This window comes from Malus domestica, chromosome 17 (assembly GCF_042453785.1).
Source record: "Malus domestica chromosome 17, GDT2T_hap1".
NCBI lineage: Eukaryota > Viridiplantae > Streptophyta > Magnoliopsida > Rosales > Rosaceae > Malus > Malus domestica.
Window position 1 is genome coordinate 6,463,125 of NC_091677.1, and position 15,497 is coordinate 6,478,621.

The 15,497-nt window shown below is 35.2% G+C and overlaps 1 protein-coding gene across 1 annotated transcript; it reads right to left on the reverse strand.

Moving 5' to 3' along the window:
• Positions 1 to 1,347: 1,347 nt before the first annotated feature.
• Positions 1,348 to 5,211, reverse strand: LOC103404728 (uncharacterized). Its single transcript, XM_008343682.4, has 6 exons — positions 4,080 to 5,211; positions 3,629 to 3,849; positions 2,984 to 3,206; positions 2,489 to 2,574; positions 2,103 to 2,194; positions 1,348 to 1,967 (listed from the first exon to the last, which is right to left on the reverse strand). Exons 1-6 carry the CDS (start codon positions 4,167 to 4,169, stop codon positions 1,708 to 1,710), a joined length of 972 nt encoding a protein of 323 aa, XP_008341904.2. The 5' UTR covers positions 4,170 to 5,211; the 3' UTR covers positions 1,348 to 1,707.
• Between the last annotated feature and the right edge of the window lie 10,286 nt (positions 5,212 to 15,497).

Genomic DNA, 15,497 nt, shown 5'->3' on the forward strand with positions numbered 1-15,497 from the left:
ACATTCCTTGTACACTGTAGGCTAGTTAGAATGTTTTGGTCTCAATCCAATAGGCAATAACTACCACTTTATACTATACTATTAATTAGTAAGGATGCATAGTAGCGTTCAAAGATCACTCTTTGGCCTTTAGACTCACTTCAACGACTTCGCCCTTTAAGTGACAAGAGGGAGGGTGGTAAGGAGTAGTGTAAGAGTGGTTCGGTCATCAACATGCCTCTCCTTATTCATTCTATAGGGCAGGGCTACGGACTAACAATTCAGCAAAAGGGCTTAAAAGCTCCTTTATCAAACCTTCCCCTTTGAATAATAATAAGGTAAGCTCGCACCATTCTCATTTCTAGACCCATATATATATTAAAAGGTAGAAAAGAAAATGTGAAGATTTCTTGTATGGGTAAATACTTTTAACGACTTAAACTAAAAGCCACTTGTACATGAAGTTAGTATATAAAAATTTCATCAAACGCATACCTAATAGTTCACACCTATGTACCGAAAATTGCTTTTGACAAAACCCCTTTTTTTTTCTTCACTCGAAGCCCAAACAAAGTCTTGAAATAGTAGTCAAATATCTTACATGTTAATCTTAAACCTCCACAAAAAACAAATATCCTGATAACAATTTAAGTAAGTGATTTTCAGTCAACGAAAATAAGTGCGAAAGAAGAAAACCGAAATATGAAAATCGTAACCATAATTCTTTGCATGTCTCAATTACACGGTGACAGCCAACATTTCATTGCGCGACAATTAAAGCATGATTACTGGGAGAGTTATGATGACTCTAATCCCAAATATTATAAAATAACTTTGTGCAACCAATCTAGAAAAAGCAATAACTTATGGCATGTGGTGGTTCGGTTTGACGCGAGCACACAGAATGATATAGCATTGCACCAAGTCCAGGACTGAAGGAAACCCAAGGCCATAAGGTGTTTTGGTTGGTCGTTTTGTTTTGGAATTCCATGTTTCCAACTGACAAGATGAACTAGTCAAAATACACAGAGCTTCCCATTAGTGAGGTTTTGGCTGATGCATGAACAACCAATGATCCACTTCTCTAGTTTCATAATTTATATCATGATATTATCCACAAAATCCCTTAAATAGGCTTATTCCTTAGCAGCGGTGTACTTAAATAGGCTTATCCTTAACAGCAGTGAACTCCTGTCATATAATTTCTTTTCGTTCAGCATTTTAATCATGTTATAAGTATTATAAAGAGTGGAATATACAGTCGAAAGCAACATCCACTTCCAGTATGTTGACCACCCAACTGTGGTCAACATTGATGACCATATGTTAGGGTTTGGAAAATCGGAAGAAAAATATTAAAATAAAAAATTGCAAAATCAGAAGGCAATTTATCCTTATCTCCCCAGAGTTCCATAAAACGGTCAAGAGAATATAATAATTTACACAAACCACTATAAACTCATGATTCAAAGAGCCTTTCTCTAACCTCACCCATCTCTCAACTACATACAAAGTCCCAACAAAAGGAGTCAAAGTCATTCATCACATACTCTCATCTACTGACCTCAAACATGAGCTCAACACTAAAACACCCTAGCAAATAACCACAATCCTAAATCAGCTTCATCGGCTAATTAAACTCCAAAACAAAAGGTTAACAAAAACCAAATTATCCCAAGAGAGGAGTTTAGCTGTCAATCACTTTCATTTTCAAGTGAAGGAGTTCTTTTAAAGGTAGTGGCACTGGCCACGCCTAATAGTTGTGAAGTAGTTGAAGTCATGGTGCTGGACCTTAAGTTGCTTTAGCCAAGAATCCGCCACGCTCAATAGCGACATGAGCCTCTCTTGGTCCCTTCCACAGTTGCCTGAGACCCACACACTCCCTTGCATCTTGTAAGTGGCCAAACCAAATGGAGGGAGAGAGATGCCTTCCCCTTTCTTTCGCTTCCGTTGCTCATCGTTCTCAATATCGTCCTCAAGGTCCATGTCTACATTGAGTGCATACCGGACGTGTAAGTAAATATCGTGCATATACATAGCTATTGGAGAACTTAGATATTTATGGTGAAAAGGGCCTGAGCATGGAAACAAAACCAAGTGAACTGGACGTGGAGAATAAATACCTTGAAATGAAGATGAAAGGGTGTGGTATGTGAGGAAGGATGTGGACAGATCCTTTATAGTCCTTCCCATCGGAATGTGATAAATTGGGTACCTGAAAATAATCACATCAAGAAAGTTAAATTAAATTCTGCTTTCTCCTAATAAGGAAGCATTCGCATCTGTGTAATTACGGTCATTTATAAGCAGTATTTATTATCCACAACGTGCAAAAATAACTGACATCTGAGTGATTTTCCAAAAATGTTGCACATTCTGTGTTTTTCATAAGCAACAAAACAATAAAGTTTAGTAACATGCTCAAGACAGATTGCACGCTTTACTCTGATTCTATTTAGGTAATTATTTGGGTGTCACGTGTTAAGGCGCGAAAGAAAGAGAGATATACCAAGAAACAGCCATCCAACTAGCTGGTGAGAGATCAACACTCCTTAATGACATCAACCCTGGGTATCGTTGCGCTAATGTATTGATCTGCAAGCGCATAACGAACAAAGTGTCAATCAAACCAACATACTTTTATTATGCGGTAATATTATGGAGCCTGATAAACTAATAAGCATAAGTTGTCCCGATCGTCCAAAAGTTAGAACCTCATATCTTTAAGGGAATCATATATTTTCCTTCTTAAACAGAGAGTCAAAAAGAGAAGAACAACTAAACAAGAACATATTCTCATGAAGAGAGATGTGGATGTTAACTTATCAAGGTCAAAAGTTCAGATACCAAAACCGGAGAAAGTAGTCTCATGACTATAACAAAACCATTAATTTAAGATTACAACCAAGTTTAATCAGATGAACTCAAATCGAATCGAAAAAAGCAAATTAGAAAGGCACAGAGTAAGGTTTGCATAAGAGGAAAATGAACTACAAAAGGATACCTTATCCATGAGAGGAACTCTTCCATAGGGAGTTGATCTCTCAAAGTACTCAAAATATCGGTACCCTAATCTATCATTCACATGCAAGAGATTGTCTTGCTCGTACCCGCCATCTTCTGAAGAGCATCCATCCCATCTCCACAACTTATCATTTTCGCTCTCAAAGCTGCACGAATCGCTAAACGAATCCCTAGTCTCGCAGTCACCCGACTCAGGCTCTTCCCTGAAAAATTCATTTGAATGTGATTCTGCCATTTACAGCAACTTAACAAAGACAGATACCATTATTCGATTGTAAATTACACGTGATTCTGCCATTTACAGCAACTTAACAAAGACAGATACCATTATTAGACTGTAAATTACACAAAATTGCAGTAAGTAAAACTGATCAGATGGGCATAGAATCACCAAATCAATGTAGTCCAACTAACCCATATCAGAATCTTAGCATTTCAATTGTACAACAAATCACAACCAAAACTTGGTTGATTCCATATCGGTTTTAAGGCAATCAAAAGCACCATTTTACAAATTCGGTCACCGGAACAATCAGATTCCAAAAACCAAGCAGACACAGCTATTACAAATGCAATTTTGAACCTTAACACAAGAAATATTACGTGTAAAATCTGACATTTATACCTGAAGCTGTTCACAGATGAATTGCTAGTGAAAATTTGGATCGCAGAGAGGTAAGGCACATAGTACTGCACAAGAGTCTCGCCGCCGTCCATGACGATTGGAACTCCGGCGCCATAAGCACTCCATTCATCATAGCAATTCCAGAGATCACTCAATGTGAAATACTCAACCTTTTCTCTCTCCCATGGATGCCATAGCCGATTGAGGTTCCTCATCTCAGACTGCAATACAATCAGCAGCAACACCAAACATTAAAAAAAATATATATATATATCAGCATGCAAATTGATAAAAAACCATTGATTTAAAAACAACCCAGAAACAGAAAATCAGACAGCAGCAAAATCAGCAACACCAAACATTCAAAAACAACAAAATCAGCATGCAAATTAATGAAAAAGTATTCATCCAAAAACAACCCAGAAACAGGAAACTGAAGAAAATTTCAAACCTTGGGTAGGAATTGGGGTTGGATCACCGGGGTTGTAGAATGGAGGAAGCAGTCAAGGTTTGATTGCATTGACCCTTTGTCTAATATCATTTCTTTTTCTTTCCTCTGCTATTCTAGAGAGAGACAGAGATATGAGAGGGGGAGAGAGAGGGGGAGAGAAAATTTGGGTTTTCGCTCACCCTGAATCAGAGAGAGAAAAATGTTTCTCTCACCCCAACCCGGAAAACAGAACGAGCCTTATAAAAGAGAGAAAAAACAGAAAGAGAGAGGGAGAGAGAGAGAGACAGAGGAGAGGAGAGAGAGGGATAGAAATTAGAAAGAGGGGAGAGACTGAATGTCGGGATTCGATTTCCCTTGAAAAGTGAGACAAAAATGCGAAATGGGCCTACGAAAGAGTTCTATTTTTTGGAGTTTGGACACAGCAATTCACGGGCGAGTCTTCGCACCTCTGTTTTTTTTCTTCACAGATAGATTCTTCGCTGGCAATGCTATCAATTCCCAACGGATTTCAGTTCGCCGGATAGTTTATATGCCGGTCAAAATTCCCCGGACACGGAATTCTCTCCCTGTTTTTCCGGGTTTTTGTAATCGTTTTTCCTTCTTCACCAACCTTAAAGAAAACTCAACCCTGATCAAAGTCACGAAAATTCAACGTTAAACCTTCAAGCTACATCAAGCCCAAAAATCAAAATTACGAGAGAACCCAGAAAAAAAAAAAAACTGGCTTTCAATCGAATTTTCCCGAGAAAATGACAGAAAAATTTTGAGAAAAAAAAAAAGAGAGCTGAAACCCTAGTTTTCTGCGCGAGAGATTTCTGGGTTTTGTAGTTTTACAAACAAAGACACGATTTTCTAACAGAATTGCGAGAAAAGGATTCAACTTTCCCGGAAAAACAGAGAAAGCAAAGGAAAAAGTAACATACAGAGAGTAACGGAGGAAAGAGGAAGAAGAAGAGAAAAATATCAATGGAGGTTTTTGTTCTAGAAAGAGCAAGATTTTGCAGAGATAAAAAGCAGAGAAATGGATTTGAATATCAACAATAATTAAGGTATCAGAGCACCAGAATTATCATTTATGAGACTCATCTGTCTCAATCAAAGGTCCCCTCCTCCCTCTAAAAAGATAAACTATATGAATTTATGAATTTCTTTTTCTGCTGCTACTGTTTTTAATTTCCCTGGATATTATGATATTTTTAAATCCAATAGGAAGATGCAGGCAGCTGAATATTTTTATTTATTTTTTCCTTAACTGGATGAGACTTGGTCCATGGCCTTGCTTGGTAAGTAGAATAATCATCTTTGAATTCTTCATTCTCTTTTCAACACTGCAATTGTCAGAAGGAAAATTGCAGAGGAAAAGGAGGGGTTGAGGAATCGTTCTTAATTTGGTTCTTAATATTGCCAAAAAATGTTGAAACTCTTTATCTTATTTTAAACCGAAAATTAATATGTTTTTAACTGAAAAACAGTTTTAACGAGTAGAATTATTGATTTATTTGTTTACTAAAGGAGGTGGATTTAAATAAGATTTAAAAGAATTTTTAAAGAGTTTACAAATTCATATGTATTTAATCAAAATTTTAATTGAATTTATGGAAATGGAAGTTTATGGGTATTTAATCAAGATTTTAATAAATTTAAAGCTTTTTTTTTATAATTTTTTCAAGCTTTAGGAAATTAGAACTCTCTCTAATATTTATAATAGTGTCGGCTAACAATCACATAGTCTAAGGCCCCGTTTGGGATTGAGGTGATTTTAAAAAAAACCACTGTGAAAAAAAGCTGAGGGTCATTTTTGTGTTTGGTAAACTGAAAAAAAGGGCTTATTTTGGAAGCTGCTGTGAGAATAAGCTGAAAATCAAAGGAAAAGCTGAAGCTGCTATTTGCTGCTTTGAAAAAAAACCAGTTTTTTCAAAGCACACGGAGCTACAGTGCTTCTTTAATGAAAAGACACACCATCATCCTGCTTTTTTTTTCAAAAGCACTTTCATAAAAAAGTTTACCAAACACTCTACTGGCTTTATTTCACAGCCGCTTATTCTCACAGCACAGCCGCTTATTCTCACAGCAGCTTTTTTTCAAAGCACAGCAATACCAAACCAGCCTTAAGAAACTTCATTAGTGGCCAATATCTACCTAGGAGTTTGGATTTGCGTTTTCTTTTCTATGATTTATAAAGTTAGTCAAAAGAGTTGGTTTATGTTTCAGATTCTTCTCTTTCTATATCTATTGAGTGTCACCAATTTTTTTTAGAAAGAAAAAATATTAGATAAACTCCAATTGCGATCAAAGACGTCTGGAAAACATCAAAGATACATTTGAAATTTCACCAACTCGGTGAACTAATTTCTCTAATCTCACCTTGCATTCTTTCTTATTTTCCTTAAAAAATATCTCACCTTTGATTCATATCCAAAACCATTTACAACTTCTAAAATTATTGACTCAAAATGTACAAATATTCCATCTCTTTTAGCAATCACATATTAGAATTGCATGAATAATCGTTTTATTTCCTCATTTGCGCTCTCCTCATTTGTAACAACTAAAATTTTGCTCTCCTAAACAAACACAAAAACTAATTTTGCATTTGAATAAAGCATATGCCGATTAAATAAATAAAATAAAAAGGTAGTATTTGTGTGAACGTGAGGACAAAGTTTCATATCAATGTAGGACCAAATCATGCAAAGACTTAAAAGGAATTGGGCTACTCCCTATACTACCAATTGATTTTATGGCAGAATCCTAACTTCTTCATGGTATCATATAGTAGGTTGACATACATGTGAAGCTCAACAACCACATCAACCAATTTGTGTTGTCTACATGTTAAACTTGAAAATTAGTCACACGTGAGGGGGCATGTGAGAATGTGAGACCAAAGTCCTACATTGGTAAGAGACCAAACAATGCAAGGGCTTATATAGAGTTGGACTATTCTCGATCTTCCCAATTGATTTTATAGTGGAACCCTAACTTTTTTCAGTATCATCATATGGTCCCTAACACAATAAAAAAAATAAGCTAGCCCAATGCCTTCTATTTTAAATCATCGTATCATATTAAATATGGTTATGGTGCCAACAACAACATGTGACTTTCGTTTATAATGTGAAGAAATTGACAAGAAAATATAGATTTTAGGCCTAGGAGCAAGACTCTACATTTTTTTTTTTTGTAATTATCTTATTAATTACTGCTGTTGTTCCGTAGCTGCAAAACATTAACTGGTTAATTTCACTTATTAATAATATTATCTCATATCACAGTCATGTTCATAGCTGCGAGGAGAAGAAGCAAATCTTGGCATTTGGGTAACCGCGTGAACGTAACAACAACAACACTGCCACAAAATAAGTAAAATACGGCGACGTAGAATGTCTGTAACTCCCCTTCCCCCTTTAATATACAGAAGCAATCAGCTTTGAGTATATACATTGTTTATCTGGTTTTTTTTTTTCTTTTCTCAAGTAATTATTCAACGGTATGAACAAGTAGATAGATATCCAGTACGGCATGGAACAGGATAGTGTTGATAAGCGAGTTGATGGAGTGGTCCCTTCCGGTTTGACGGTGGCATTGTGTTTTTGGGTTTTAGCTGCAATGATTTTTCTTTTATTTATAATAGTTGCACATTTGACCTCACTTTAAAAAAATTGGTTTAATAAGGGAACTTTAACGAAAAGCACCTGGTACTGTTCACTTTAATGAAAAACCACATTTTTACACTAAAAAGTCAATCATGATACTATTCACTTTACCCTTTATTTTGTCCTTATCATTAAAACTCAAAGTTTTCAAACCCTTTTCATTAGTTTTCCTTTTTTTTTTTTGTCAAATATATATGTGAAATGTTCATATTGCCCTTCATTAATTAGAAAGGGGGGAAAAATGCAGCGACGTCCTAACGAAATTCAACGACACACTCCTCTTTTCGATCTTGAACCACCGATCAAATAACAACATCATGATGCCATAATTAGACACTAACAATTTTATTGACAACCAAAAACTCATTTTCAATGAACCCTATTTAATTAAAAAAGACTTACATTTCAATTTGATTTAAACCAAAATTCTTAAGATTTCAAACCACCATTGCAACAACAATAATTTGATGTCACCACAACAATAGTCCCCTCCAAATCTTCGTCCTTCTCTCTCCGCTCGCACTTTTTATTTTTTCTTTCTCTTTCTATAAGAGCAAGTCCACCCTTACAGACTTTGTGCCAGCACCCAGTGCATTTATCCACTTAAATGAACAGTAATATATCCCAGTGAACAGTAATAGGTCAAATCATCTTCATCCCTAAAAATATGTTGGCATCCAGTCAATCTAATATTATATTATTTTATTCATAACAATTAATATTTTATCATTTAATTTATTTTTTCTTCTTTCTTCCTTTCACTCTATGGTCCTTTCTTTTTCTCTCTCTCTTCTTTCTTCCTTTCACTCTCTGGTCCTCTCTCTCTCTCTCTCTCTCTCTCTCTCTCTCTCTTATCTATTTTTTCTGCCTCTCTCTTTTCCAGCTCACTCCCGTGAGCTTGCCTTCTTCTTCCTCTTCAAAATCTTCAACAAATCAAACACAAAATATTATTTTTGTAATCCCTGGAGCTCAAGGAACCCAACCATGGCCTTGCATGCGATATCGGTGCATGGTGCGAGGTCCTACCATTGAAGCCGAGAGCTTGAGCTCTCCTCAGATCTCTCTCCCTTTGTTCGCTTTTGCGGGTCCAAGGGTTTCGGTGCTGCTAGATCTCTCTCAGCGATTCGAATCCCTCTCCGGGTTCGAACGCTCTCTCTTTGTCTCTCTCTCTCAGCGATTCCATCCCTGATGTCTCTCCGGAACGAGACACGAATCCTTGACCCCGAATAAAAGAAAAAAGAAAAAAAAAGTGTCTGACACCACGCTGGCGTCAGCATGGCATCAGATGACCCGGTCCCCAGGTCTGTCAATTTTGGGCTGGCCTAGAGACCAGCTTGGGCTGGGTGCCAGTCAATCCTGTGGGCTGGAGTGAATTGGTTGTGTGCCGGGCCAATTTTTTGACTGGGTGTTGGGCTATTCCACCTCTGGTGGACTTGCTCTAAAGGTGTCAACACAAGATGTTGGTATAACTTAATCATGACCGTTCAAATAGAAAGAAAGGAAAGAGAAGAGAAAGAAAAAAAAAAGAGGAGAGAATCCTAGGCCAAGATTAAGACACTTATTAATTTACTTCCTAAATCTTAAGTTTAGACGACAAATTTTTTGGGGTGAGATATGTCATTTGGGCAACATCTTTCACGCTTTCCATGTTTCCTTTTAATATTGAAGCAAAATAGAAAGACTATTTTCTCATTTATACTACTTGAAACCTAGCTTAATTAATCTAATGGGTAGTTCCCAATGGCGATTTGATATAGTGACACTTAATTTTCATTTTGCTAAAGAAAATGTTAACTACTGAGTTACCAAGTGAATTTATAACTATGCTGAGTAAAATTGTGATACAGACTAGTTAAAAGAAACTTGAGTGATGTGGTTTTCATTTGTTTGGAAAATTTATTGGGAATGTCACATTAAGCACTACTTTGAGCGCTTGGGTAATTAGGACGGCACAACTCCCATCCAATACGTGGGTCAGTTGCAAATCAACTCAATTTATCTTCAAGAAAATCTTCAGTCTAAATCATATAAACGATCATTATAACATGAATAATGAACAATTCAAAAAACCTCATTGCATGGGTAGAACTCTCAGGTAAATAAAAATATATATATAGGATCAGGATCGAGAAATACATGTTTTGACACATATTTTAATACACATGTTGAAGAACTATTACCATTGTTCTGACTGAAGTAAAAATGAAGATCTGTCACACTTTAGGTGTCAACGAACTTATACAGTAATTACTGAATTTCTATGCAAAATTTTTGTGACATGTCAATATATACATGCAATATTTGTCGTTGTCACAGAAGAAGAAAATGACGCCAGGGATGTTTTTATGTTTACAACTGCAAGCTAGTAGTGCCACATTTATTTTCTGGCAATGGCACTGTAATTGTTTATGCATGTTTTCAGGTACCTCCTCCATCACTAAACAGTATTAGAAGCAAGCAACCTACTTCAAAAGGGACCCGTCTGCAACTTATTTTTTCTGCATATTTATTTGACGTGGTCTTACCTATATATATATATATATATATATATATATATATATGTATCACGATAATAATCTGGAAAGAAAACAAACCCTAGTTGCCCCCACTTCTTGAATCTGATGTCTGCTAGCACTTAAAAGTGTAGCCGAATTGTTTGAAACTGAAATACACAAGTAACCAAATAAAGTGTTGCCTATAACAAACACTGGCTAACAAGAACAAGCTACTTCAGCACTGTTTTGGGAAGTTAATTAAGGGATCCTAGATGATAATTAATTTCTGAAACTATATATATTACAAAATATATAATTAAAATTTGGATGACAAAGACTTACAACTTAATTGTTTCAATCGTGTCATCAATTTTGAAATGGGTAGATATGTGTAACTGTCGATGTTGGTATTGCTAAAAGTTGATAGGAGAGTACATTTTCGCTCAATTTTTTCAAGTAAGAGGTTGCATTAATTTTCCATACCAAATGGGTTTTACTGTTTTCAGTGCTCTCGGAAATTAAATAAAAACCATCATTGGAATTGATGTAATTACATGCATTTGCCTAACTCAATTATTATATTTTGACCAGCTAAAATATTTGATCTAGTGGTATTTTTCTTCAATTTATCTTAAGATATATATATATATATATATATATATATATATATATATATATATATCCCACATTCAAATATGTTGGAAAATATTAAAGTTAGTCATTTGGTTTATTTTTATGCTAACTTGTTTGGTATTCATATATTAATCTTTTAGTAGGATAATGATTTTGATTACTGTCACATTATTTATCAAGGTTTACAATTGTTCACTTGTTTGTTAAGAATTAGGTCCTTATACATACGGTTAAAGTTTGGCACAATGAAATTTTTGATTATGCAGCCGTCCTGACAATATGTAGTCTTCTCTCTTTATTTTAACCAATGAAATAAGAATATGAATTTGTAATATGTTTGTTCTTCTTTTTCCGTTCTTTCAATTTTTTCAACAAAATTCTCCGTCTTCCCTTAAAAAAAGAAATATTTTAAATTATTTTCTCATTATTTTTGGTGCTACTGAACTGTTGGAATTGTTGGATTTCATGCCAAAGAAAAAAAAATTCAAAACATTAACTAATTTAATCAGATTCTCTACTATAAAGGTATGCATTTATATCTTGTTCTAACTGGCTGAATAGTCAATTGCAATCTGATTAATTTGTACATAAATCTGAGCTAGCAAGCATCAAATAGAAGCCTTTCACAGATTCTGTGTGTTCAATTTAAATCATAACTCAGATTCTTTTCCCACCTAGCTAGCTAGCTTTACTATGGCAAACAATATGTGACAACTCGTCCCGAATTAATATATATTTTATCCCCGAATGCGTGAAAATGATGATTATGCCCTTGAGGCTTAGTGACATGGATGTACGTAGATAATTTTAAATTATTTTTTCGCTGACGTAATTAAATTGTACTCGACGTCACGAGAGCATTGAAGCGAGTTAGGGCCAAGTTGGGTTCATAACGAAAATGTTACGAATAAACGAATGTGTAAACGGGCTAAGGAAATGAACCCATCACCAAACCTCCAACTTTATAGGGTCCAATTAAAATTTACGGTGGTTCTTGGATCATTTACTAGCCCTAAATCTCATGGCCCAATCAAGGCCTTGCTTCCCTTATTTTTGCCCAATCCTGTGACCAAATATACACACACACATGTGCTAAACTTCACCATTCCTCTCTACCTCTTTCTCGAACACTCTCTTTTTGTACACCCGAAACCCCCAACTCACAAACCCCTCCAAAACTTCACAGATCGAACACGAACTTCACATCATTGTGTTCCTCGTGGTCTCACGATCCTAGTAATACCTTTGGAACGAAGAACGGTTCACAGGAACTTGAGAACTTAGGAGCTCTGGCGGGGTGCCTTGTTTCCCCTACGTGATCGCCGAAGTTTCACTTGGTTTTGAGACTCAAAAATGTATCCACGCAACTCCCCTAGTGTTTTAGACTAGTTTTGGTTAAGGTTTGACGTCGGAATAAGCTCGATTATGGGTTTCCAGGTTTAGCCGGTTTTTCCAAAGATTTTTCCAGCTAGTTTCTGTTAGATTTTGGATTTCAAATAGGTAAGGTTGTGTTCTACTCTCTGAGAGCTTCAAATCCATATAAAATTCGTGAATTTTGGTTGAAAATGAGTGAGATATTGAAGTTTGAAGTTTTTCCAGAAACCGACAATACAGATGGCGGCCGGCGGCGGATTCTGGCGAAGCCACTGGAGAAGACAAGGAATATTCCGTCAACTTTAACGGAATATACTAACGGCGTTAGGTAACACCGTTAGTTTTTAGACGGAATATTCTATTATTTAACGGAATATTCCTTAACGCCGTTAGGGATTCCGTAAGTATGCTAAGCACGTGCCTGAGCATGGGACGTCGGAAAATTATTCTAAAAATATGGGGATGATCGTGGTGTTCATTAGGCCATGATGGTATATTTAAACATCCCAATTGAGCAACGTATGAGAAGTTATTACATAGTTTTGGTTATGTGCTTAAAATTAACGTTAAAATAGTTGTTTCACATATATGTGAGACATATCCGGAGGACGAGCGCAGCTAGGTGAGACTTGGGGGTTACATCCCTGCTACATACCAAGGAGTGGGCTTTTGATTTTCTATATATACGTATATATGTTTTACATTTTTTCCCAAAAATTGTTTTAAATGGATTTACATTTTTAAATGTCATGTCAATTGCATTACATTTTAGTATGTGCATTAGTATAGGTATGCATATTATTGCATGACGTTGCAGACGCTCAGGTAAGCTTCAGGTGAGTACATTTAGTGCTCATTATCCTGCACCCTAGTGTTAGTGCTCCGTCCGAGGCCAGGGCCTAGCCTTCACGTGATCGTTCACCTCCCGCACCACACGCTCACCTTGGATCCAAGGCAAGTTCCAACCTGTCGTTTAGACCACATTAGGTGGTTCCGACTTGTAGGGTGACTTGCGATACTTTGCACAGACTTCACGTGATCATAGCACTTGAGCGTATCTATTTACACCTAGCCTGTTGTACAGACCACATTAGGTGGTTCCGACTCGTGTGCAGAAATTAGTTGATAAGTTATAGGCTCAGCCGTACAAGTCACGTTAGGTGACTCTGGTTGGCATATTATTTTTCATTGATTTATTTCACATGGCTTACTTATTTCATTGCAGAGATACTTGACATGGCATATATTTAGTTTTCATTACTCTCGAGCATGATTTCTATATACATATGTATTACTATTTTCTGGGAAATTATACTGGTTTTATGGTGAGGGGTTATTACTTTTGAAAAGTGAAATGGTTTTAAAAAGCTTTGTTTTTGCCCACTCACGTTTTCTGTTTTACGCCCCTCCAGATTCTAGTTAGACGTTCATGTTGGTGGCTCATGAGGACTCTACGGCAGTTCTGACAGACTTCAAATAATGTAGGAACTTTCTTTCATTTTCTGTATAATTAATACTTAGTTTGTTGGACTGCACTTAGGAGTTTGTTGGACTGCACTTAGGTTACCTATACTCTGATTACATGAATTTATGTTTTCAAACCTTCACTCGTACTTATATACTTATCTAGTGTAAAGTAGCTAGATATTCATATCATTATCACTTCCGCACTGAGCACATGGTTACGTTACCCTCACATGACGGCCATCACGTCTTGATTTAGGTCGAGGTGTGTCACAATATCACACAATTCCATGATACAAAAACATAAAAAAACATAATTGCATTACATAGATGCATGCCACATATAACCAGAGATTCCCAACACATCTTTATATAAAAAGCCAAGGGCCAAATGAACAGTATTTTTGGTGTCACAAGTTGCATCAAAATAATTGGACAAAAATACCCCTCAAACAAAAAACTTCAAAAGCAATTCAAAATAATACATCAAATGTGGCTGGGGTATTTTCGTCATTTTAACAATATTTTTTAAATAATTAATTTTTTTGTACAGTTTTTTTTAATAATTAGTACCTCACAATAGACTAGCATGTGATTCAATTAGTTGTTCATTAAATATTATTTTCTCTATTTTTAAACACGTTCAAAACATCTTAAGAAGCGTGTAATGCATGATATAAAAAAGGTTTTTCGCACGCAGATAATAATGTGATTAAATTTGTTGTCAAATGATTTTTTTTTTTTTTGAACAAACGATATTATCTACACTAAGGGGGAAGGGGTGAGCTTAGCCTCACAATGGGCTAGCAATAATGTGATTCAATCAGTTGTTTATTAAATTTTATTTTCTCTATTATTAATATAAATTCAATATGGACCGATTTTATTATGTGGATTTAGTTATTTTAATTTATTTATGAGGGGTTTCTTGTAGCATGATCTAAAACTATTCATTTACTTCAAATATTTGACTTTCTTTTTGTCAATTTACGCATATAAATACATTTAAAATGTGTAAGTCGCGCGTAACACGCCATGATTCAAAAAATGTTTTATACCCGCGTGCATGAAGGCTAGTAATCAATATAACATAGGACAAAGCTTTATAATCATGATACTATTCCACTCTCCACGGGGCCGTTGGTGGGAAGGTGGAGAAATTTGAGGGAAATAGCCAATTGGATAAATTGGTGGATTTGGTTTTTAACTTGTTTATTTTTCTTTATGACACTTTAGATGTGGTCCTTAGCTATCAATATCCTTTGATTGAAATTTTGTCTGTTTTTAGTTTTGATCGAAGTCTCTGACATTAATGTAATAATGTAAGTTACTATAGTTTTTAAATTAAAAACTAAAAATTGAAATTTGTATTTGTTTATGTTAATGAGATTTTAAATAAAATCCATAATTTGTGGGATTAGAAATAATAAAATATAAATTATACTCTCTATTATATTGTGTATATACATATATATATATATATAGATACATTCATCAAATTAACAAAACAAAAAAATTGTTGTACCAAAACATGGGTACATTCTTCAAAACCACAGGAAAAAAAAAAGAAAGATATTATGCTTAATAACATTAGTAAATTTCTTCGATTAAACTTGGTATGGACATATTCTCAAATAAACGAAAAAGAATGTACCCATGTAATTTAAAAAATGGATTAAAAAAATTTGAATGGATTTTATATTGAAAAATTGCGTACATTTTATATTTAAAAAGGGTACATTTACATATAACAAATTGGTATATTTAAGAATGGTACATTTAAGATTAAAAAAATA